The sequence below is a fragment of the Zeus faber genome (assembly GCF_960531495.2).
Source record: "Zeus faber genome assembly, chromosome: 1".
In the NCBI taxonomy this organism is placed as follows: domain Eukaryota; kingdom Metazoa; phylum Chordata; class Actinopteri; order Zeiformes; family Zeidae; genus Zeus; species Zeus faber.
The window spans coordinates 11,598,335-11,624,657 of NC_137193.1; the positions used below are offsets into that span (position 1 = coordinate 11,598,335).

The following is a 26,323-nucleotide window of genomic DNA, read 5'->3' on the forward strand; positions in this document are numbered from 1 at the left end:
AGAGGAGGAGGATGAGGAGGAGGATGAGGAGGAGGGAACGCTGTGTCTCTCCACTCCCGTTTCTGTCTCTCAGCGGCCCTCCGCGGTTACATAACGTTACCCCCCGCCGGGGCAGCCCGACGACGGGGTCCGACGGCGAGGGGCCCTCATCCCTCCGCCTAACGTCCCCAGCCTAAACCTGAGCCTCGTTCTTCTCCCCTTATGAGTCCGAATCCGGCTGCAGAACCCCTAATGAGCGGCGCTCAGGCGGTTCCCGCGGTGAAGCGAGCGCTCAACACGCGGCTGAAACATATGGCTGGTGTGGTGGCCTGCCAGGGGGAGGGGGGCTGCGGAACAGCTGGGGGAAGGCCCTGAGGGACTCCCTTTGGACGGCCGCCGCACTCCCCGAGCGCTGGAGCTCCGCGGGGAGACTCAGCGCTCAGCAGAGTTCTCGCCGAGAGCTCTAATGGATCCCGCGATTCATCATGCACTGCGGGGAGCGTCGTCATTGCGTAAGGAACCTCATACGCGAACGGGGGAGAAGGGAGGCGGCCGTCACTTCTCTCAAAGACGTCCATCCCTTGTTTTCCTTTTTGACCGAATCCATCTTTTCAAAAAAACAAACGTTCGGAAAGGTGAATCCCCCTGCACCGCGAGTACGACGGGACGGCGCTAACGGGCCGCGACGGATAATGGGAGACGGACGGAAGGAAGTCAGAGGCGTAAAGCGAGGGAGGGGGGAACGGGGGCGGCAGATGCGGTGGCCGTGACTGAGTTGAGTCAGGCTGGCCTTTTGTCACGGGATCAACTCGTCCTCGCCTCTCCGTCAGAGCGTCCCCCGCCTCCGGTTCCGCCGCCGCCGCCGCCAGCGCTCGGCCTGGCGAGCCTCAGGGTCAATTGGGAGTCTGCCTTGGCCGTCGCGAGGGTCTCTCGCCCCTGACCCCGTAACGGGCGACTCTCGCCGCGATCGGCGCTCGGGAAACGCGAGAACACCCGTCAACCGCGCCGGAGCCGGCCCGACGCGGGGCGCCGCTTTCGACCGACAAACACCGGCGTACTCAAAGTATATTGAAGTCTAATCATCCGTGACACAACCAATCACGTGGTTTTAGGACCAACAGCAGACCGGTGAAATCCTCTGCGAATATCCCGATCTTGCCAACCCGTCTCACGCAACGATTCCCGGTTCTCACGGTGTCTGCGGTTGTGTTGGTCCTGATTATGCGCATGTTGGTAGACATCTTTAACCTAATGGACACCCGGCACACGGAGGGCAGGGAATTAGAGGGGACTAGCTGGATTAGAGCATTCAGGGCTGCTGCATTATCGCCAGCTGAGCTGTCATTAACTCCGATGTTCCGACAGGGATGTGGCGGTGTCCTCTGTCTCACACACACACACACGATTGTCATATGACCGCATGCGCCGAGGATGAAGTTTGTCCTCTGCATTTGACCCGTCCTACACCTGGGAGCGGTGGGCAGCCGCAGCGCAGCGCCCGGGGACCGACTCCGGCTCTTTTGCCAGTGCCTTGCTCAGGGGCACCTGACACAAAACTCCTCAAAGGAAGGACCCGGGACGGCCGGGGTTCAAACCCAGGACACCTCCCTCTGCGAGGCGACGGTGATCACCGCTGAGTCGCCGCGCCCCGCCTCCGCACGCACGTACACACACCGTGACTGCTTCCATAACGTCCACAACGTGCGTGACGTACGCGCGTCCCGCAGAAGTGGCGCTCAGACGTTGTGTTTCCGACCAGAACAAAGGATCATCGAGATGAGACTGTTGTGTTTTTTTTCGGGGGCTCACCATGGCAACCGAACGCTGTTGCTTTAGCCGGTTTAATCACATGCCGCGGTGTTGATCTAGGACTTTCTGTCGGGGAAGTCTTCATCCAACATACCCCCGGCGATGACATTGCAAAATGTTGTCGGTCACACTGTTTGCCGTCGCTGCCCTCTGTAAATATTTTTTTGGATTCTGCGAAGCCCCCTTGTTCTGTGGTCGAACCGCCCAAAAAGAAAAAAGAAAAAAAAGAACCTCGCTCTCTGTCCGCAGAATTCCCCCAGCATGACAGAACAGAAAATAACGTTCCAACCAACTTCCCCATTTTTTTTTTTTTTTTTCTTCCCCCCTCTCCAGTTTCCATTTAAAGCTCCTTCGGTTAACAGTGTTTACATAACGCCACGACGAGCGAGCGAGATAGGGGACCGCCAGTCCCGCTCCCCCGCCGTCGCCCTCCGCCCCCGCCGGACGGGGGGCAAACGCATCCTCCTAGAATATGGACCGGTTCTAAAAAAGCCCCGCCGCCTCGTGCGAACGCCCGCTCAGTCCGCCGCTTGTTTGACAGTTAGCTGATAAGGCCGCCGCTGTTTTAAAAAGCCCAGACTGGGAGGTCTTATAATAATAATAATTATAATTATTATAATAATAATAATTATTGTTATTATAATAATTATTATTATGATGAGTTCTCCTGAAAACTGTTGGGAGTTGAATAAACAATGTCAATTTGGAGGAAAGTCTCTGCTCACTTATTAAAAATAGACCTTATTACCCAAAAAACTTCCAACTACTTCCAAGTTGAATCCATTTCCGAGCGGGTTTCAAGCTTGGAATATCGATACTTTTTTAGTTTTTCAGTTTTCGGCTTTAATTAAACACCACCGTTTAAATCACAAATTAAGTCAGATATTTAATTCAGACTGGATTTGTGTGCTGAGAATTTGGTTGCGGTCGTCATTATTAATGAAAGCGTCGGCACATTTTACATCGACTCGTGTCGTGAGCCCTCTCATCGATATCAGATGTAGTCAATGTAGAATTTGAATTGTGACACTTTGAGTTGAATCAGATCTTTAGATGGGGCCCAAAACCCAGCCCTCTGTGACCATCTGGAAATATAAACCGTCACCTCGTACCGGCACCGAACCTTTTACATGAAATGGCCCTTTAAATAAAATGTCAGACCCCTCTCACCGGGACAAATTGAACTCAGCGATTTATCAACACTTTTTCGCCGGTGCCGTGCTATGTCTCAGTTCACCGGATATTAATACGGCTGCGGAGGAGGGGGGCGGGGGGAAGGCGGGGAGGGGGGAGACAGAGCCGTTGAGGGAACATCTGGAAATCGTCTTCCACCTGATGAGTAGAAACGAGATGTTGGGCAAGCAGCAGTTGGCAGAACACGCCGGTTTCCTCAACTATTGGCCTCTGGCATTTGAGAGAGGGAGGGAGGGAGGGGGAGAGAGAGAGAGAGAGAGAGAGAGAGAGAGAGAGAGAGAGAGAGAGAGAGAGAGAGAGAGAGAGAGAGAGAGAGAGAGAGAGAGAGAGAGAGAGAGAGAGAGAGAGAGAGAGAGAGAGAGAGAGAGAGAGAGAGAGAGAGAGAGAGAGAGAGAGAGAGAGAGAGAGATCCCCTGGAGGCTGCCAGAGCCCGTTGCAGTGATGTCAGCTGCCCCGCTCTGTTTGGGCAGGCCTCCACCCTCCCTCCCAACCACCGCTCCTCTCCTCTTTCTATTCCTCTTCCTGGGCCTTGCAGGAATTCCCCTCCTCGTCACAGTCGCTTGTGAGGAAACCGCTGGCAGCGCCCCAGCCGCCTCAGAGCCGCGCAGCTGATAGGGGCGGAAACGGGCGGAAACCGGGAGCTGCGGCTTGTGACTGCACGCTGTTGACATTCGAACACAGAGGTGTTGCTCTCTTCTGTCCTTGTCTCTCGGTCCCGAACAAAAGGTTGTTTTTTTTTTGTTTTTTTTTGTGTGTTTGTTTTTTTGCTGAGTCTCTGTTTGTATGTGAATCAGAAAGCACGGGGTGAGTAGGGAACATTCTGTTCTACTGACTCGTTTTGAGTCACGCAAGCACACGCACACACACACACACACACCCACACAGGCACGCAATGCACTGCTTGACCCCCTGTTCTCAGTCCGTGAGGGAGCCCAGTGTTTCAGGGGGTTAGCCGAGTTTCAAAGGTCGCGGGGGGGTCAGATTTGTTTGTATATAGAGTATGGAAGGGGGGGGATCGCCGCTGCCGAGACCCCCGCCCCGAGGCTGAGCGTCGGGGTCCCGTCCGGACGAGCGCGTTTGACGAGAGCCCAAACCGACGGGGGGAAAAACAGTCAGCGAGCCGTCGGTCCGGCCCGTTGCCGCGGTGACCCGGGCGGGCGATCAAACGGATGCCGTAGGAACAGCCGGGGACGACGGGGGACGGGGTAGGTTTTCGGCGCGCCGCGGGCGTCGCTTTCGGTTTCATTTTGACGGAATTGTGCAACCGACCGGGGGCAGCGCGGAGAACTGCACTGGATGTACTAACAAGTAACTCGCTGTTGAGGCAGGCGGTAAGCTCTGTTGTACTTGTCACTCAGTACAGAGGATTTGTGGAAGTTTTTGTTTGCGAGTCGAGGGCGACTCAGTTGAACACCTGCGTGTCCGGCCGCAAGCGCCGAGCGGCGAACGGAGCGAACAAACGACTCCCGGCTCCCGAGTCGCCTGAAAGAATCGTTCGCCGCGAGCGAATCGTCCGCGAGTCTTCTGCACGACGGCATCACTACCGGGCAGTAAGTGGTGTTAAAAATCTCTACACGGGCCTCTGTGCAAGTCGCCATGCAAGTCTCCTATGCTGTCAATTCGAGTTCTAACCTCCAGTTCGCTCCGGTCCATTTTTTAGGTTTTCCATGTATTTTCTTTTACCCGTAGAAGAACGGAGTGGGTGATTTTGTACAACAGAGGCTTGTGTGCACTTTTTTTTTTTTAACCATATTTTACTTTAACAATCAGTCAGTAATGTGTGAAGCAAAAATACAATTACAAAAAAACAGTTAATCCTAACTAATAGATTTTGTCTGTTTGCTAAATGCTGCGGCACATTTTTATTAGCCGATTACATTTTTTTCCGATCTCATAAGAATCTTAGGGTTTATAACGCTTGTGTCAAAACCGGCTTATAACTTCTAAATCTTCCATAATTTCTGCCTGAGAGGGGAGCAAATGATAATTTAGCGTTCCCTGGCAGCTCGCGTCGCCGCGTTGTCTTGCAAATCTGTCTCTATTTGGGCGCACGCCAGATTTTGGCGAGCGCAAATAATATGCCGCTGCTCGGAGGAGAGATGGAAGCGGTAATATTCACATTTCCCTCGACTCCCACCCAAAAACCCCTCCAGCGGGCAGGCACACACACACACACACACACACACACACACACACACACATACACAAACACACAAACAAAAACACACAGCAAGGCGTAAACACACACACACACACACACAAACACTCACACACAAACAAACACACACACCAAGGCATAAACACACACATACACACACACACATACGCCAAGGCATAAACACACACACACATAGGCCAAGGCATACACACACACACACACACACACACACTCAAGCCCGCCCATTGAATTTCTCGTTATATCAATTTTGCACAGCGATGCCCACGCAGTCCCAACAATCAATGGCCTCCTGTCTGCAGCTTCTTCCACCTCCAGCTTCCTGTGGGGGCAGCAGCACTGTCTCATTCTCTCTGTCTCTGTCTGTCTCTCTCTCTCTCTCTCTCTCTCTCTCTCTCTCTCTGCGTGAGAAAAGAGTGTCTCAACGCATTTGTGTAGGTCTCTTTATATGCATGTATACATGGGTGTACTGCATTTTTGGTTGTTGGGGTGGGGGTGTGGTATTTAAATGTAAAAGAACAGCATTTCAAAGTGGCGCAGTTCTCTTTTGAACACATTTCGGAGAGCGTGGGACGTCTACGTGGACTCTTAAGGCGAGCCAAAGCTGTTCTTTTATGCAAGAAAAACCGACCGTGAATCTTTTTTAAGGAGTTGTGTTGGTGTATACGATCAGGGTGAAGGATTTTGAGAGTTGCGCTGGTGATGATTTGTCGTACAGATAAATGTGATTATCACTACCAGATGATTACAGTCCGTCAGGAGCGTATTAATACACTTGATCCACCTTTGGAAGGAAACACATGAATATTGGAAAATAAAAATGTACTGGGCTCCCACTTCCAGCAGCAGTGTCATGCACCTCACGCTGCCTTTGCAGCCTCACGTAAACAAGCTCCCAGTCGGTCCTTCAGAGCGTGGAAGGCCAGACTGAGTGCCCTCCTTCACCCCCCCCACCCTCCACACCCCCTGCCTCCCACAACCACCCGCCACCCCTCCAGCAGCGGTGTTTAGTGGTCGGAGGCTGATTCCGAAGCTGCAGTGGGAGCACACTCAGCTGCTTTCCTTCTGGGAAGCCCTTGTTGATGTCTGGAGGCAGAGTTTTCTAAGTCGAGAGAGAGAGAGAGAGAGAGGGGAGAGAGAGCGAGAGAGAGAGAGAGAATAATATCCAAGTCATACTAATTATAATCAGAAATAAAAATGTATATGTATGTACATTATGCAAGTGAGTATGCACAGTGTTTAACAGTATACTTATATAGTTGTACAATACTGATACTATCAATACGTATATAGTTGGACAGGTATTCACCATTTGATACTCTCTCTAGACTTCTGTCCCTTCATCCTGCCTGTGTATTTAATATCTCAGCTCTTCCGTCCGTCATAATCCCCATCTCATCTGTTCGCTGCGGGGGGGGGGGGGGGGGGGGGGGAGAGAGAGAGAGAGAGAGAAGAGAGATGAGAGAGAGAGAGAGAGAGAGAGAGAGAGAGAGAGAGATGAGAGAGAGAAGAGAGAGAGAGAGAGAGAGAGAGGAGACTTAATGGACGCCGGTGCAGCAGGGGGGGACTCCTCACTCAGACAGAGACGCTCAGACTCTGTGTGTCATCCTCTGACCGTAACTGGGGAAGGAGCATGCTGTAATTTCCTGCAATACGTCCGTGCGTGTGTGTGTGCGCGCGCGCGCTCGTTCCTTTCCATTCCGACGGTTCATATCCCCTCGGCCCCCTCCGAGGGAGTCCTCTTTTCGTCCAGTTGTGTCTGTGATATTTGGACCACACGCCGGCTGCAAACAGCAGCTTTAAAACCCGAAAAGAAGCTGTGTTTAAATAGAGGAGGATGATGTGTGATCTTTCCTGCGTGTGTTTTATTTAGAGTGTGTGTGCGTGCGTGCGCGCAGCAGGGCTAGGTGCTGAAGTTACATAATCTCCACTCCCTCCTGCACAGTGACAGGGAAGAGGGGGCAGCTGCCGACTCCGATCTCATCTCCAGCCAGCTTCCAGGCTCCTACTCCGTCCTCTCCTCTCCACCTCTCCTGTCCTCTGTTCTCCTCTCTCCTCCCTTCGCTTCCTTCCCTCCTTTCCTCCTCTCCTCACATCCTCATCTCCCCTCCCCGCTTTCTCCCCTCCCTTTCCTTACCACTCCTCTCCTCTTCCGTTCCAATCCTCTCTTCTCTCCCCCTTTCCTCTCCTCTCCTCTCCTCTGCTCTCTTCTTTCCTCCTCTCCTCTCGTATCTTCTGCTCTCCTCTGTTCTATTCTCTCCCCTTTTCTCCTTCCCTCCTTTCTTGCTCGTCTCCTTTCCCCTCCTCCCTCCTCTCCTCTCACCTGTCCTCTCCTCCTGCGGTCTACTCTTCCATCATCTGTCTATCCTCTCCTCCTCCCCCTCGCTCCTTATCCACTTCTCTCCCACCCTTCTTCTCCCCCTCCTCCCCTCCTCTCCCATCCCCTCCTCTCTTATTCTCCCACATTGATTTCGGTCTCTTCTATTCACCCAGCACCAATACAGTAGAGCTACATTACGCTGCGTTACACAATGCAGCCATTTCCCATTTGGCCGTCAACAACAACCTGCCATCAACCAGATATCAAGTCCAATCCAAACACTGTCCCTCTCTTCAGAAAATGACATAACCTTTCACCGCTACGACGCCATTTCTCATGAGGCAATATGCCGGTACATTAAACATGCCGTGATGAAATGACCGGAGGGGCTACCAGGACCTCGCCCGTAAAATGATTTACTGCCTTCCCAGCCTTGTTGCTGGTAATGGATGCCCGGTGTATGGTCCCCTGGCATCTTTCTCGGCATGTTGTCATTACCACGGCATTAGTGTTGCGCATACTGATCACGCCGCAGATTCTGCCTCGTCCAAAACAACAAATGCCTTTACCCGCGACGCTCTGCTCCGTCCCGCCGTTCGGTGGGAAAAGAGCCATCGGAGCCGCGCCATCACGGCCATCTGAGATCCGCAAACACCCCGCATATGGAGTTGTGCGCGCGCGGCCGTTAAAAAAAAAAAAAGGAGGGGAAAAAAAAAAAAGCTGCCACTATTGCCGTTGACGGGCACCATTTGGCGTGGGGAGGCCCAGCGGGGCAGGCTGTTCCGCAGAATGTGAGAGCGTTGCATACTGGCAGCGAGGCTCGCTGGGAACACAGTGTCTGCTGGTTGCAGAATGTGACAGACCCTGGCAGGCGGCGGAGGGACACGCGGTGTCCGGGGGGGGATTTGGGCGATGCGCCAGCGCGATGCAGATGTGACCCTGGTTCGACGCGTGGTGGATGTTCCCACTTCGGCGGAAATTCAATATACTGTGTGTGTGTTGGTGTGTGTGTGTGTGTGTGTGTGTGTGTGTGTGTATATGTGTGTGTATGTATATATATATATATATATATATATATATATATATATTTCAGGTTGCCATGACAGCACCAAGTCCATCGACTCCCCGCCCATGAGTCCTTCCCTAATTGACGAGCACCCCGCCCACTCCTGGCCACCCCCACCCTGACCCCGGCGTACGCCCAGGTATCACGTATCACGTTGCAAAGATCAGAGAGAGAGAGAGAGAGAGAGAGAGAGAGAGAGAGAGAGAGAGAGAGAGAGAGAGAGAGAGAGAGAGAGAGAGAGAGAGAGAGAGAGAGAGAGAGAGAGAGAGAGAGAGAGAGAGAGAGAGAGAGAGAGGAGAGAGAGAGAGAGAGAGAGAGAGAGAGAGAGGCTCTTCTGGAGCTGCTGCCATCCATCACCCCTCCGCTACTGATGTGTCTTCTACCCACGATGCTCAGCTCCACCTTCGTACAGCGCTCCAATGCAGGGGCCCAGGAATAATACTAATACTCTATTATTATTACTAATACTCTTTTATAATATAATATTATTACCATAATACTTTCAGGTATTATGGTAATAGAATGTTGGCGGCGGTGACGTGGTTCGGAATGGGTTTAGAGGTGACTTCAGCCCCCGAATGTTTTATGAATAGCCCCTGATCTAAAATAGTCCCGCAGGGCCAGCTCGGCGGCGCCCCGATCGCTCCCCCTCTGTCGGTACCGACTGCGCCCATGATGGGTGCGCCAGAACGGTGTTTTCATTTTAGAAGTAGGTTATTTTATTTTACTCCCATTTCCTTACGGAACAGAACGAGCGCCGTGCATTGTGGGGACACGTTCTCGGTTTCCCCGTCCCTCCGGGCATGTCCCCTCACTGCATGGTCCGATCAGGCGCCCCTGCTCCGACGCGGTGACCCTTTACTTTTTCCTGCCAACGCGATGACAAACACACACATTTATAGCAGTCGGTGAAGTCATCCTGGCAGTTACATCAGAACTCTGGCTGCACTTTGATGATGAGCTCTATCTCACTTTTTCAGCTGAGCCTATCGCACGTAGAGATATCGCCAGCTCTTTGTGCCAGCGTGTTGAATACAGACCCTATTTTTGATGCACTAGCAGTGTTTATTGAATCATGGTTTTGTAAATGATTTAGATATTGCCTCGAACCGGTCTTGAACTGTATTGCTGGCAACAGATTCACCCGGCATACCAAACCGTTTAGACAAGCCGTTGGATGTTTTCGTCCGGACCTTAATACTATTATGTCATTTGCTGGCCCAAAGGAAAGAAAAAGAGAGAATACAATGCGGGCTTTTCAAAGAGGTCGTCTGCTACATGTACGTTACCCTCAAAACGTCCAGGCGTCCCTTGAGCTGGGGATACTCTGTTTTTGTTTAAGACCGCACTTGTAAGCAGTCGAGCTATTGGCAGCCGTTTAAATGGGGCCTCATCATGACTTCAGTACCAGCAAAATGTTTTTCTTCCTTGGTTTTTCTTTCCCTGCCCTTGGATCCCATGTTCCACCGTCGCACTCTGGTTTTCATCATGGCAACGCGCAACATTTATTTACATTCCTTTTATTGTTTTTCTGGGGTACGCGACAATTACAGCCGTTTAAGAGAGCTTGTTAAATATCCCCGAGCCCGCAGTGAAATATGGAGCTGTCAGCCTCGACACCTTCGGCACCACAAGGTATAAGACCCTTCTGAGGGCTTGCCAGGAACCCCCTTTTTCCAATGGCCGCCGTTGTAAAAACACCGTCCCCAACGGCCGCAACCAGGGAAATATGAACAACTTTGTAATTATTCCCCGCTGTCTTAATAATGCCGTCATTCGAACATACACTCGGAGCATACTGGGACCCCACAGAGGCGAGGGCCAGGGGCCGCATTGGTCTCTATCTTTCCAGTCGCCCGGGTCGTCGTTTTTTAGGGGGTTTTTTTTGTTTTGTTTTTGCCGTTCTCTCTTCTGTTTCCACGGTTCACTCGACTGTGGGTGTAGAGTTGCTGACTTCATGGCCGTCTTTCAGCGCATAGGGGGGTCTTGTTTGTGGTCTGTTATGTAATGGCTGCAATCCGATCCATAGTTTAAACTTTGGTCTTCCACCGTACACAACCACTAATATGATTTTTGTTGGGCAGTAATCACTTACGCCTAGGTTTTCCCGTGCGGTCTAATACAAGACATCTGCACCGGGCTCTGCTAACAATAAAGTGTACACTGGCAAAAACCTACCCCTAAATCTCCTAACCGCTAAAATAAGCATTGATTATCTCCAATTGCGTTGCAATAACATAATCCTCTGCTGGAGGAGGCCGTGGGGGCTGAGTTGTGGAGCGTAGTACGGGGACTGCCGCCGAGAGGTGCAGGACAGGGCAGCGGCTCAAATGCTCGGTGCCGCTCAGGTCACTGATCCTTTCCTATTGGACCGACACCAAGTCGCCGTCTCTGCCAAGAAAACACAGCCTCCCGAGGCTCTTTGTTTGAGGGTGAGCGTGCTTCACATTGTCGTTTATATGCGATCATGCCACCGGTTCGGGGCAGGGTGACGTGATCGTTACACGAGGCTAGATCTTGTCTGGGGCTTTGTTTTGGATTGTTCGTGGTGCAGTTAAATGTTAAGCGTCGCGGAACAGTAAAGTATCGTGGGCCGTCCTCGCCGTCCTAATCAACGCCTCTGGCTTCTTGATCATAATATTATCCACATTGCTTATGATTGCTTCTCTGACATTTTTTGGCTGCCAATGTCTAATGAAATTGCTACTATCGGGGTATCTGTGAAAAATAAAAATTGTGATATTTGGTTTTGTCAATATTAGTAAACTAGTCGCCCTGCGACTAGTTGTTTACACATATGCATGAAGGATTGAACATTTGCTGCCATTTGATAGGTGCAGAGAGGACTCTCTCTCTCTCTCTCTCTCTCTCTCTCTCTCTCTTTCTGTCCGTCTCTTTCTCTTTCACTTTAGAACATTGGAAAAAGCCCTCTCCAGTGTGTTTGTGTTGCTGTGTTTCTGTTGGGAGGAAGTCTTTGTTTTGCTATGAGGCAGTGCAGGGGTGGGGACGCATTATGTAATCGGTGGCGTTTGCCTGGGATATATAGAGGAAGATGGGTGTGACTACAGTAACGCACACTCTCTGCATGACATAATCCACTGACCTCGTCCGTGGCCCAGGTTCGGGTCTCCCCCTCCCCGGAGTGTTCCCGGCAGTGCGCTGCGGTCAGGAAAACCGCAAGGGAACATCCTTTTTCTTCCCCAATTTGCATTTGTGCAATCTAGGACAAAATTGCTACCATGGGTCCTTGAGGCCATATTTTGTTTTGCTGCAATGTGCTGGGCTCAGAAATAGCTTTGTTTTTCCAATTGCTGGAGTTTCCATGGGTATGAGGCTGAAGCACGGTACAATGCCGCTATGTTTCTCTCGTGGCCACCTGTGTTATCCCATATTAATTTATTTGAGCTATATTTAATGATCATAATAATTTTGCAAAATCATGAGATTCCATAACAATATGTTTTCATTTTCAAAGTCAAGGAATTTCAAGCCAATGGCAGATATGTTTCAACAAACACAATGCAAATTTGGTGCTTCTCCCGTTGAGTTGAGGAAAATTAACTGTACAAAAATGTCTGTTCTGTTGTTCAACGCCAGTAAATGGCTCTTTTTCATAAGGTGGATGTTTCATTACACTATGAAGTAGAAATTAAACATTGAAGTTTTAAATGACAGTTATTTGCATGACAAGTAATGATCAACTAAAATCGCGTGCATGTGTGTGTGCACGCACACCCGAGAGAGTGCACGTGGCCCCTGACCTCCTCCCACGGCCGGAGCCTGTGGAAAGCGGCGTTGCTGCAGGTAGCGAGAAACCAGAGGCGTTCACTCGTCCTTCTGTCCCCCCCCCCGCAGTCCTGATGCGGGCCACATTAAGCGTGCTTATATAATTAAAATTGATTACGGTACCGCACAGCCAGCGCTCGCGTGTCACCTCCCACACGCACACATGCCGCCGATCGAAGCAGGTTCCTCACCTGCTGAACGGCAGAGGCTGACATTTTTGACCGTATTAAAAAAGAAAAGCCCCCGAGTTGACATGACTGTGCGTCTCCCGACAGGGTGCGAGCCTCGTGCGAATATGTAAATCGATCCTTTTGTACCCGGCGAGCTTGCTGGGTGATAATGAGAGTGAATGCATCCATCTTGACTCGCTCGTGCACTTAACCCTTGTGTTTATTTGTCATGCATAATTATATTGTGGTATTAATTTGTGTGTGGGTTTGTGTGTAAAAGTGTGTTTTTATTTTGTGTGTGTGTGTGTGTGTGTGTGTGTGTGTGTGTGTGTGTGTGTGTGTGTGTGTGTGTGTGTGTGTGTGTGTGTGTGTGTGTGTGTGTGTGTGTGTGTGTGTGTGTGTGTGTGTGTGTCACAGTTGTGCACATGCCGAAGTGCCCCGCTCATAATAATGGTAGTTTCCATAGCGCTCTGGTGTACTTTACTCCATTTGCAATGGAAGAATGTCTGCTTTTCATTAGAAAGACCTTGGTTCTGCAGCGGAGTGGAAAGCATCCCCGGGCTCGCTGCTCGCATTCTGCATCGGCTTCGGTTTTGAGCCGTCTTGTCTCCTCGCATCTCCGCCGCTTCCCCCGTGCTGAAAATGCTATCTGTCCTTGTGTTGCAGATAAAATCGAAGAGGCGCAGAAGGAACTCAAAGATCCAAAAAGCTCACAGGAAGGTAAGCGACTCTTCGTTTTTTTTTTTTTGCTTTTTTTTTTTTTGATAAGCGGGTAGCAGTTTCTCACAGAGGAAACTGCAGCGCTGTCACGTTAGATGGGACTGAGGTCTGCGTGGGGAATTCCTCTTTTTTCTGCTCACCGCACCATGCAGGAAATGTAAATCACTGCTCTGAATTTGGAGAAGTGAATATTGACATGATTCGCGGAGAGAAAATATTTATGTGGTATGCTCGTCGTCCCTCAATTCCATTTCCTGGGAATGGTTCTCCTTGCACCAGTTGTTTCCACCGGTCTCATATTTTGTTTGCGTCATTATCATTAATAATGTTTAAATGATGCATTCGACACTTATTATCAATTTATTAAAGTAAATATTTTCTACAGCTTAATGGAAATGTGACTGTTTTACTGACAGTAGCAGTAGACAGAAGCAGAAATGGCCTCAACGAAAAAGCAGTAACAACACAGATAGAAGTCAGCTTGTTTGACGGTTTATTTGATTTTGTTTGTTTTTTACAAATGCATTTCGGGAAATAATCCGGGAGTAGCTCAATGTTGTTTAATCCATGTCCAAGAAGTCACCCTTACAACATATCTATTTAAAAAAAAAAAGTTAAAACGACGTGTACGCACAGAACGTGCTAATCATAGTCTCTAAATGAGTTTGGGTAAAGATGTGTTAAATCGAACGGATTCGAAGCTAAAAGGAAAAGGTAAATCCCTCTCTGCTGATGTCATCGCCTGCTGGTCAAAGGGTAATCCCTTTGACCGGCCACTTTTAAAAAGTAGCTTGTTCTATCAATAGGCTGGTCGTGCTAAGCCTTGCATGGCCTCTGTCCCATACAAAATGTAAGGTACTAAAATGGAATTTTGTAAAATGTGGGGAAAAAAACCGCTGTACACTTTTGCAAGCTAGAATTAAAGTAGTAAGAAAATATAAGAAATATGCACAAAATATTACTAAATGTATGCTCAAAAGGAGTGTTGCAGATGCAATCATCTATTTGTGTGTTGCTGAATTTTTCGACACCTCATGTTTCAAGGAATAGAGCCGGTGAAGTTACATAATTAAATGTAAATGAGATCTCAAAGAACCCTGAATGAGCCGAATGTTCTTATTTTTTATTTTTTTTTGTGCATGGTTTTGTGTATTTTATTCCAGGAATGTCACAGGCTTTTCCTTCAGACCACGCTCCGTTGACTGCATGCTGGTTTTAAAATGCCCGTGTGGAAAACAGATTAACTTATGTAAAGGCGAGGCGTTTTCCAATCTAATTATGCCAAAGACTAGAGGAATCCTGACCTCATCTTGGGAAATACCTAAACAAGCCAGGAAACTGTGACAGAGCAACACCGAGCTTATGCAACACGTCCTTAAAACCAAAAGCCCTAACCACCATTGTAGGGCCAATGTGACAAATTGTGTGACACCCTGGTTTTGGGTGGTTTTCGGGTGCGCCTCTTTCCGAACATTAGGGCTTTATTGTCAGTAGTGCGGTGTTGATGGAAGGCATGGGATATTCCTGCAGGTGGCCAATTACGTCAACAGCAGATTTTTGTTTTAATGTTTGGATCAGCCAATGTTTTGTCATTATTGTAAAAGCAAGAAAACAAGGAAGTGGTCTCACTGTAATGGTGCCACTGTGGTTTCAAACACAACAGAAGAGGAACTGCACTGCCTCGAACTAGCCGACTTGTCGATGAGTAAAACATTAAAATACAGGAGGGGAGAGGTGATCGTTGACTTCATTGGAGCCTTCTGTATTCAGGAAGTGAGTGAGCACGTAGGGTGTGGGCAACGATGGTGAGATGAATTCATGAACTTTATGAGACATCGCTTTGCTTTGCCTTCATCTGAACTGTGGCTCTTGAACCCCTGAAAGGTCTCATTTGTTTTCCCTCCATACAAATAACATAAAATTCTCATAGTATTGTCTGTTAGGTTGTGGTTTGAAAGAAGAATATATATTAAAAAGATGAGGATGATCTATCACTTTTGATCAGCCTTATTACACAAATGATATGTACTATATTATTGTATACCATTGTATATTAATAAATGATGGCATTGTAAATAAATTGCCTATACTATAACCGTTTGCAATGTAGATGTTCGGCATGCTCCCCCTTTTGAGTCGACTTTCAAAACCTATGCTACAAACTTATCTTACACCTGATCAAATCACTGATAGTTGGAAGAGCAGCTTGCAGACTGTGGGACTGGTTAATCACATGCAAACATTTGACTCACGACTTCATCTGACAAATAACTCTGCGATTATAATCTCCCAATATCCCCAGATCATACGAGTGGATAATGGTTTGGAGGGGGACATTTTAGCTTAAGAAAATATTTAAACCACTCAACGTGTTTTAAATAAGCACTTGCTTATTCACAGTTTCTTGTGTAAACACATCACAGCTCTTTGGTTCATATTGTAACCAATGTCAACGTTTCAACCAAAAAAAGAGTGGCACATCATTCCTGTATATAGAATGTATCACAGCGTATACACCAGTCAGGGTAATGCTCCAATGAAGACTTATAGAATATAAGTCTTATAAGAATTATATTGGCAACAAATGAAACAACAAATTAAAAGTGCTTTCAGATGTATGTCACATTCAAAATATATAGTATACTTTATAGTTATGGTATCCGTATATGTTTTGTACACATGCATATACTGTACATGTATATAATATGACAAACCTGTAGTAAGTGGTAATAAGTATGTGGTATATTTTTTACATTATAAATTGAAGTAGAAAATGTCATGTTTGTTTTGATTTTGTGTAAAACAATGTGACTTTTTGCTTGACATGGCATAGGTTTTAGGGTGACATTCTTGTCTCTATTTCCTCAGGGATATCTGAGGGCAGTCGACGAAATGCTGACAACATAAAAGGCCTGAAGAGGAAAAAGGTTATATCAGAGAATCAGCTCAAGAAAATTCCCAAATCTCCGGTGAAGAAACCCCTGCAGTTGAAAAAAACAGAAGGCGTTCTCCCGCGATTGCCGTCCAAGTCAAATCTCTCTTGCTCATCCTACCCAAACAGTCCTTCCCAAAATTCCTCCAGGTCACCGAGTGGGACTAGAGACTCTGATTATGCACAACAAGGCACATCACCCCCTACAGAAAGGACGTCTACTCCTGATCATGAAAAGCTGAAGCAGGGGGAAATTTCCTATTCCGAACCACAGTCTCCCCTTGATGGTGAAGAGGGATCTGCTACTGACGCTGAAGTGTCCGGTCCCAAGGAAAGCGACAGTAGTGACACAAACTTCAAGGGAGATTCCTACCACACAAGTGCTCCACTTGAAGTCTTACTTAAGGCCATGGAGCCTGACTTCAGTACGTTAGCGGAGAGGAAAAACGCCTTCCAAGTCCAAGCCACTGGAAAACCTGTTCTACATAACCAGTCAAGTAATGACATTAAGGCAATGTCAGCTGTCAATTACAGTCTCCATGCCCACCCTTCCCATGTTCAGACTTATTATGTTGACAAACAAGGTAACTTTATTAGAATCGCTGCACCCCTAGGGAATAAAATGCAAACATCTGCTCAAGCCGCTCCCTTGCAGTCTCCTCAGCATACTGCACCGCATTACATACCTGTTGCCTCCAGTCAGAAAAAGCCTGGCTTGCACATAAGCTTCAGCACTGGACCATCCACCATAACTCATGCCCCTGTTCCTTCAGGTTCCAATGCATTGCCACAGAGTCAGCCACCCGTAGTTCACACATGCCAGTCTCTCTCAGCAAGCGTTCCCAGCACTATTCAAGTCCCAGTTACACCTGGATGCAACTCTGTCCAAATGGCAACAGTTATGAACATTGGTCCTGAGCAAGTGGCTAAGGAACAGAAGCCGAAGAAGCAGGGGAAATACGTGTGTGACTACTGCAACCGGGCATGTGCAAAACCCAGTGTTCTGCTAAAGCATATCAGGTCTCACACAGGGGAAAGACCATACCCTTGTATAACGTGTGGCTTCTCATTCAAGACCAAGAGCAACTTGTACAAGCATAAGAAGTCACATGCTCATGCTATAAAACTGGGCCTTGTTGCAAGGTCCGAATCTGGCGGGGGGTCACTGTCCCAAGAATCGGACAAAGCCATTGGGACGCATTCAGAGGACAGTGGAGATAGCGATGAGGAAAGCAGCACTGTAGACTTGGACCCTGACTCTTCACAAAGCAGCATAACGGCTTTATCTGAAGTTAGCCTGCAAAGCGTAGGAACTACCCAAACAGGCCACGGAGAGTCAGATTCATCAGCTGTCTTGGAGTCAGTCAAACCAGTGTTGAGTCAGACAGGCTATGAGCCAAAGGTGACAGCAGCTCTCCCAAAGGTGGTTGTTTATCCTGTCAATGTCTCCCCTCTAAGAGCGGACAGCCCAAGAGTTAACGATACGACACCAGAGCAAGCTGCGGCACAACGGCAGCGAGAGTTCCAGACAGCCAATCTGAGGTCTGGTGTCACTGTCCTATCATCTTTGAAAGAAGTGGACTGCACAAATCCCTCACTGGATACTGTGAGTGAAGATGAGGACCAACAGTGCAAGTCTCCTCTCCTAGTTGGACATGCACAGCTCCAGAGACAACAAGCAACAGACTTTTCTCAGCAGCAACAGGCCAAGTGCCTGCTTAGTCCTCGCAGTTTGGGAAGTACAGACTCAGGTTACTTTTCACGCTCCGAAAGTGCTGACCAGGCAATGAGCCCCCCTAGTCCATTTGTAAAGATAACGCCTCCAGCCGAAACAGACATTTCTAAGAACATTCTTCCTCATGTCCCTCCTGTGGTCGCCACAGTAATGCATGCAACTGAGGAAAAGACACGACCCATACAGGGACAGATGCGGCCACCACTCGAAACTAAAGCACTCTCTTTGGAAGAACGAATTTCGAAGTTAATATCTGACAATGAGGCAGTGGTTGATAATAAGCAGCTTGACAGTGTCAAACCAAGAAGGACTTCGCTCTCAAGGAGGGGTAGTATAGACTCTCCCAAATCATACATATTCAAAGACTCTTTTCAATTTGACCTCAAACCTATTGGGAGGAGGTCAAGTTCCAGTTCGGATATTCCCAAGTCTCCATTCACGCCCACAGATAAATCAAAGCAAGTATTTCTTCTCTCTGTACCTTCTCAATACCCACCGATGGATTGTTTGCCAATTACAAGGAGTAACTCTATGCCAACTACACCTGGACATTCTAGTCTTCCAATTAACGTTTCCCCTCAGCCCCACCCCTTGCGTATCTGTCAGTCATTTGATGACAAGATTAGTTCTTTGAATGATGATGTCTTTTCATCAGCCCCATCGACTCCAAATCCCGCAATTCATTCTCGCACTTTAGTAAGACAAGTAGCAGTGGAAGATTTTTCTACAAATGAGGCGCATGGCCTTCCCACTGTCCGGTCTATGGATGAAGGCTATTACAGTCCCAATGTTTCGACAGAGATAATACAAAGAAGCAGATCTTTTGAGCATAGTCAAGACAGAAGCAGGAAGCTACAACAAAATAAAGCCACTATGTATGAGTGTGAGACCTGTCGAAACCGATACAGAAAGCTTGAAAATTTTGAGAATCACAAGAAATTCTATTGCTCTGAGCTTCATGGTCCAAAAAACAAGTTGGTGGCTGTCAAAGATGGTGAGCAGGACGTATTTCAGATTAACATGCCACATCCTGCTCTTCCTAGGTTATCAGGGATCCCAGGTATTCTGGATCAGCAAACATCAATTAGGAAAAGAAGGAAGATGAAGAGTGTTGGAGATGATGATGATCAGTCTCCCACAGACACCACTCCCCCTTGCTCCGTCAGTTTTGATTCATGTCAACTGGCAACTGTTGGTCGGACATTTTCTCAGCATGCTGTCATAGTGGACACACAGCCTAAAGGCAACCAAGCGCAACTACCTCAGATCCAACTTGTAGCAAGAGGTATAGATACCACTGACTCCAGATTGTCGCCAATTCGAGAAGCACAGATCAGCACCTCAACTAAAGAGAGAGGAGACTTGCAGAGGCAAGGTAGTGGTACTTCAGTCATTAGGCACACCAACTCACTAAGCAGACCCAATTCATTTGAAACTTCAGAATCATTTGACAGGGCTTCTCCTGTTGATATTAAACATGCCCAGAGCAAGCCAAAAACAGATGTTATAGCAAATATTTCCATTGACGGCTACCATGAAAAAATGTCAATACCCAAGGGTGTTGACTATGGAAAACAAGGTTTGGAATGTACAGCTGAAAGCACAGTATCAGCAGTTGTTGAGAGCTCTACACCTGTTCACCAGTCGCGATTGGTCCGTCAAAATAACATACAGGTCCCTGAAATTCTTGTCACGGAGGAGCCTGACAGAGAACACGAGACACAAACCAATGAGCCAACAGAAAAGCCAGCAGATTCATTTAACTGGCCCCAGAGGAGTGAAAGTCTGTCTAAATTGCCAGCGGAAAAACTTCCACCTAAAAAGAAGAGAATACGTCTTGCTCAAATGGAACAGTCTTCAGGCGAATCAAGTTTTGAGTCCAGCCTCTCAAGGAGCCTCAGCAGAGACAGTAGTCTGTCACGCTGCTCCAGTGTTTCAGCTTCATTTGACAGAGAAGAGCCCTCCAGGTCAGAAAGCCCTTCTAGAGGGGAGTGTATCACAAAAGTCCAAGAACCGCAAGGATTACCAACGGCCTTCAACACCCTTGGGGTACCCGGTGTGATGAGGCGGGCTGCATCTGAGCAGATAAGTTGCACCCAGCCCTCTGTGGAGATTTCCTGTGACTACCGCAGCAAATCGTTTGATTGTGGCAATGTTTCTCCGAGCAGATCCTTGTCCCCAACTGGACAGCCAAAATGTGCGCAAACACAACTTCCCCAGGTGCCCCTCATTGAAAGGCGACGCGGACCATTGGTTCGCCAGATGTCTTTAAAGTTAGGTCCAGAGAGTCAGCAACACACAAGGAAGAGTATGATACCTCTCGAAAAATTGGCCACAACAAATGTTAACTCTCTAACTCAGCACAGATCTCAAGAGGCTAGTATTGCCAATAAGCCGCTTATTGCTCAACCCCTTATTATTAATTCTGCTGAGACACCTTTGATATTAAATGAGCAAACTGTGCAAAGCATTAATTTGGGAAGCCCAACTCAGCAGCCTCAAGTACATGGTCTTCCACACCCTTGGCATCAGATATCAAGGGTTCAAATATGCCAAAAGATACAGAAACTTCCTAGCCAGATTGTGGTTGGTCATGAAAACACTCATAGTACGTCAGCTGAATCTGAAGCAAAGAAGAGTTTAGTGCCCAAGTACCAACTCCAGTGTCCTGCTCTGAGAGCAAGCCAAACCTTTCTTTTTTCTAGCACAGAGGGAAATCGGATAGCCTTACCAATTTTAACAATACCTATTGCCAACCAAACTTTGAGTGATTCAAAGTCATCGGATGTACTCCAAAATGTATATTTTGCTCAACATAATCATCCTGTTTCTGAGATGAAGACACCTGGGGGACAACAAAGGAAATCATTCAACCGGAGCCAAGCAAGCACTGCACCACTGCCACAAATCCTTATAACACATGAACAAATGAACCCCGTCCCTTCTGTAGCCAATAAAACCAGCCTTTCATCCATTCAGACTGTCGACAGTAACATCCGTACAGCACCACATGTTAACAGGGAAAGAACACAGACTCACACAGTAAGCACTCAGAATCATACCACAGAAAGAGTATCTTCTCTTGGATCTTTACATTGCACGCAGAAAATGGCATCGGTGACCCTATGCCCACAGCAGGAGCCCACTGCCTCCAGCAAGCGAATGCTGTCCCCTGCTAATAGCTTAGACATCTACATGGAAAAGCACCAAAAGCGGGCCAAGGATGAGCATGGTGTTGCATGTCTTACTGATGGAAGGTCAGTCAACTATCTCAACTCCAAGATGGCTGAGGTGACTCGCCAACGGAAGCTTACGCTTGTCAGGCAAGTCTGCACCACAGAACCTGTAGATAGTCCGATTGAAACTGAAGCACCGCATTTGCCCCAGGATAAACCAGAGAACGACACAGAGGCTACTGATGACTGCAAACCCATGTCACCTGATAGCACTGGACTGGCCAAAGACACAACTACTGCACTTCCTCCGGAGGTGAGCAGTGCATTTAACATCACTCCTGTTAGTCAAAGCACCTCTGTCCCTACTAATAACTATTTGAAGCCTCAAGAAAAGGCTCAAGATGAGAGATGGGCACCTGCCAAATCTCCTATCAGGCCATCCAGCTTTCAGGGCAGCCAGGTGAAGCTGACCTCATCTGTGTCAGTGGTCAACACTAAGGACAGCCATCGCCTATCCTTCCCCAGCCTGAAGACCGCCACCACCTTCACATGGTGTTTTCTGATGAAGAGGAAGCCTCTTCACGTCCCACAGACTGACCTGAAGACCTCGGCATACGCTGTCTGGGCAGTCAGCCCTCATAACCCTAACCCACTGGGCCTTCCCACCAAGATTGTCATGTCTCTTTTTGACTCAAAGCAGAGCTCCAAGAAAATCCACTACACCTCGGCCATAAGGACAAGTGAAAGATCAGACATCTTGTCTTACTCGGGCAAGCTGAAGGACATTATATCAAAGGTAATAACAATATATTCATTTGTAATGTTGTGTATGTATGTTGTGTACATGCATGTGTATGATCGTTTGTCTTCATGTGATTCTTGAGTGAAATACATTGGTAATTGTGGTTCTAAATATACTGCAGAGATTGGGAATAAATTCAACGGTGTATTTTTCTCTGCAGGTGTTAATAAAACAGCGGTCCAAGCCGGTTGAAAACAAAATCAAAGTGCAACCTGAAACTCAAACCAGCTGTGAGTTGGACAAGGACCTGGCAGCCAAAACAGAACCGAGGAGGGTCAAAATATTTGATGGAGGGTAAGAGTCAAATAAATGTTTTATCCAGTTATGTATTATTTAACTGGGGATTTGTTCAAAGGAGTTACTTTTGTGTGCCTGGTTTATTTGTTTTTGTCTCCCTAATGGCTCTGTCCCAAACCCCCGCAGATACAAATCTAATGAGGAGTATGTTTACGTGCGTGGAAGGGGGCGTGGCAAATACATATGTGAGGAGTGTGGGATCCGCTGTAAGAAGCCCAGCATGCTGCGCAAACACATCCGCACCCACTCTGATTTCCGGCCGTACCACTGCGTTCACTGCAACTTCTCTTTCAAGACAAAAGGTTAGAGCTCAGTATGACACTGATTGGTTACAATGCCTGTGTGAGACCCTTTCTCTCTCGAATGTTCATGTTCTCCAAGGCTGCCAAGGCTGTAGCAGCAGTCTTATATGATACAACTATATTCATCCTCAAGGACGTTCGTTGTTGTGAATTTTGGAAGTTGAAGACAGAATCCTGTCGAATCTACATCGTTTGCTCCTTAAAATGACTTTTGTTATGTACATTCTTTGCACTTGTCATAAGCGTGGGACAGGGAATTAAAACACGAGTCTTACAAGACAGATATGTTTAATGTAGTTGGCATTACACAGAAGACATTTCTTTTGAATAGGGAGGAAGCAGAATTAATTGATCTATCACAAAATGTTATCAGAAAATATGGCAATATTTACCAAATGATAAATGTTGCTGACTTGCCTCATTTCATTTTTTTAGCATTGTGATCTGCATTAAAATTTTACATTAACAATTTTTCTTATCGGAATAGCTGTTATTTTCCAAACTTCAGTTTTTTGTTTTTCTGTCTCTCAAACCAAGCTGGTATGATTCACCGTTCGTTGTCGAACTCTCCTACCCACGCGGCGCTGCAGAATAGTACTGCAACCCACATTCCTTTTAAAAATGTCTTCATCAGTTACTCACCCGTTGCATACAGCCTGTCCAGAGAGCGCTCTCTCTCTTATATAAACCCTCTCTGGGCTTGTTCAAGCTCCGCCCACCTATAAGACCTTGTTGCCTCTCTTGTTGCAGGAAATCTGACCAAGCACATGAAGTCCAAGGCCCACAGCAAGAAATGCCTGGAGATGGGTGTGCCCGCTGGTCTGATTGAGGATCAGGAGGCAGAGGACTCGGGTACGTCGTCCTAACTCGCAGCCTTCATTTAAAGGGAAATAGACACATAGGGGACCGTGTCAAATTTGCCCAGAATCGGAACAAGAGTAAATACGTAAATAAATAAACTGTGTATTTCTTTTGTCAGTGCACCAAACAGTGTAGTTTACCAGTCGTTCCCTTTGTATCCCGACGACATGATCGCCCATCTTTAAGTAGTTCTGCCAATAATGACTACCACTATGAAATACAGATTGTCCGTGGCTGTGCTCTGTAGCTTTGCCGATCAATAGCTTTGCCACTGTCTAATTAGAAATTCTAAATGCAGCTTCTTCCTCTGTTAACTCGGAGCGTATGTGGGCGGCATGCGCAGCGTTTAGAGAGAGGAAATTGCTGCGTCTAATTTTAGAAAAAAAAAAAAAGGACGGCGAGAGAAGCTCCCTGAAAGAATTCTATGGTACTAGTCTCTGAGAGTTGTTTGTTTTTCTGCCTCCGCCTGCGATGGGGCTTATGGGCTTATGGTGGTCTAGCATGTAAAACACCACTTCTGCAGCCAAACGTCACTTAATGCTGTTCTTCCAAGGTGTCATAGAGGGAAACAGAGAAGAGAGTATTGGATTTTTAATGAATGAAAGTGGTCTTAATGCAGCCTGATGGCTTATCCTTTATGCATTACTACTAAAGACTGATATGGTCAGTGAAATACTAAAACAGTCTGCTGACTGAGTTGAAAACTTTTTTTTACCCTCTACTGCAGGCGACCGCGGTCAAGCGGGCAGTACCGACCGTCCAGACTCGGACGGTGACGACTCCGAGTGCCCCGACGAGGAGGAGAACGACGACAACGAGGAGGAAGAGGAGGACAGCCAGGCGGAGTCGGGGCTGTCCACCAACCCCTCGGTGGCGGCCAGCCCCCAGCACCTCCCTTCCAACCCAGCCGAGGTCCCTCCTAGCGCCCTCCTAGCCCAGATGTCCATCAGCTCGGCACCCTTCCTCGCGTCCCAGCCTTCCATCTCTCACTCCCACGCCTCGGACTACGAGTCCGTCCCCATGATGAGCCCCGTGTCCCTGTCCAAGCAGATGTCCATCTCCGGGTCCTGCACCAGCCCCGGCCCGGGCCACGGTCTCGGCCTCGGTCCGGTCCCCGTTTCCCCACCTCCCCTTGCCCCCACATCAGATTCCTACACCTCAGACACGGAGTCGGTGCACATGATGAGCCCCGTGTCGCCATGCAGGCAGATGTCCATTGACTACCCCGACTTTGAGGTGCCCCCTAGTCCCCCCGTGCCAGGCAAGGGCTCCAAGCTCGGCCAGGTGAGACCTATGCGCTCCCGTTGTTTGTCTCTCCGTCGCACTATCCTTCCTGTCTCCCTCCATTTGCTGTCCTATTCGTACCCTTACCTTCAGTCTCGCATGCCAGGCACTCTTGCAAAGCTCTTGTGACGGCTCCATCAAGGTGAATAGCTAAACACTAACAGGTGAATAGCTAAACATTGTCACGAAAGCCTGAACAGCGCCATTTCTTCTTAAATTAATATATGTACACTGAAAAAACACTGAAGAGGTTCATCTCCTCACTATCAAAAAGCAAAAAATAATCAAATTAAAAATATAAGCCACGAGTATTTTTTTGGTGTCATTTCTATTTGAATCAGCATATGACTGGGCATTTCCCCACCTGGCATTTCCAGTAGGGAAAATAATCATAATAAAATAACCCAGTCCGAGTTATAGCTCACTTTTCTTTCAACAACTCAATCAATGGCATTTCCCATAACAGAGTTGAGAATTGTTAAGTTAATCTGTTTGTCCTTTCCTTTCCACAGGACACTTCCTTTCTCCCTCTCACTGCGTCAACAAGTGAGTCCGGCATCCCAGTGCACCGCAGCACCCAGACGTCCTTTTACACCCCGCCGGACTCCATGCACTTTCCTTTCCAGAGTCCTCCCCAATCGCCAAGAGCAGGGACCCAGACCCACCTGTTTAGCCACCTGCCCCTTCACTCCCAGCAGCCCTCCCGCTCCCCGTACAGCATGGTCCCAGTTGGAGGGATCCAGTTGGTTCCGGCTGGCCTTGCAGCTTATTCCACCTTTGTACCCATCCAGGCCGGCCCCGTTCAGCTCACCATCCCAGCGGTGAGCGTCATCCACAGGAACACCAGCCCCCTGCCGGCCCCCAACGCCTCCCCGCAGCCGGAGGGCTCTCCTACCCAGCCCCTGGTGGTCCAGGAGCCCCTGAACAACATGGTTCCCTGCTTCCCCCTCAGGCAGGTCACAGGCCTACAGGCTCAGACTCTACAGCCGCTGGGTCTGGAGACCCTCAACCTCATGGGGATGACCAACACGGGACTGCTGCCGCAGCAGGGCCTCACCCTCAACGCTACCTTGGGCCTGCAGGTTCTGGCCGCCAGCCCCACCTCCCAAAGTGGCACGGGGCCTCAGGCGCACATCCCCGGCCTGCAGATCGTCAACATCGCCCTGCCCGCCATCATCCCGTCGCTCAGCCCCCTCTCCACTCTGAGTCCCCTGCCCGGACTCTGCGAGAGCCAGGGCAGCCCCGAGGCGCCGGGGGTGCGGCCATCCCAAACTGCACAGGGCGGAGCTGTGAGGAGCTGCCTCACGGCCTCTCCGCCCACCCTTGTGATGGTCCGTAGCCCTCCTCCAGAGGCGGCCACGGGCTGCGGGCCCGGCCGAGGAAGCGTGAGCAGAGCAGAGGCCTCGCAGACTGTTGAGAAGGTGCGGTGGAGTAAATCTCCACAGCGGCAGCAGCCGCCACCGGCTCCGGAGGGCGGAGCGGACAGAGCTGAGAAGCCCTCGGCCCGGGGACCCAGAGTTCCCACGTTGCCGAGGCCGCCGCCGCCGCCACTCCCCCAGCAGAAAGTGACCGACGACTACAATGAGGCGTCCAGCGACGATGAGGACAGACTGGTCATCGCCACCTGAGGACGCCTCGGTCCAAGGCGTTTCTTCTCTGTTCTCTTTTTGTAAAGCTTGTCACTTTGTAAGACTGAAAACACTTATTCAGGGGT

The 26,323-nt window shown here is 48.6% G+C and overlaps 1 protein-coding gene across 1 annotated transcript in view; it reads left to right on the forward strand.

Annotated features, from left to right (window-relative positions):
• hivep1 (HIVEP zinc finger 1) overlaps positions 1-26,323 on the forward strand; it is a 42,977-nt gene that overhangs the window by 16,135 nt on the left and 519 nt on the right. Inside the window, exons 2-8 of the mRNA XM_080007335.1 lie at positions 13,167-13,220; positions 16,089-21,859; positions 22,026-22,159; positions 22,289-22,464; positions 23,215-23,316; positions 24,053-24,609; positions 25,122-26,323. The exon at positions 25,122-26,323 is cut by the window's right edge and continues 519 nt beyond it. Of these exons, the coding sequence (XP_079863461.1) occupies positions 13,167-13,220; positions 16,089-21,859; positions 22,026-22,159; positions 22,289-22,464; positions 23,215-23,316; positions 24,053-24,609; positions 25,122-26,237 (7,910 nt within the window). The 3' untranslated portion in view covers positions 26,238-26,323. The remainder of the gene's footprint in view (positions 1-13,166; positions 13,221-16,088; positions 21,860-22,025; positions 22,160-22,288; positions 22,465-23,214; positions 23,317-24,052; positions 24,610-25,121) is intronic.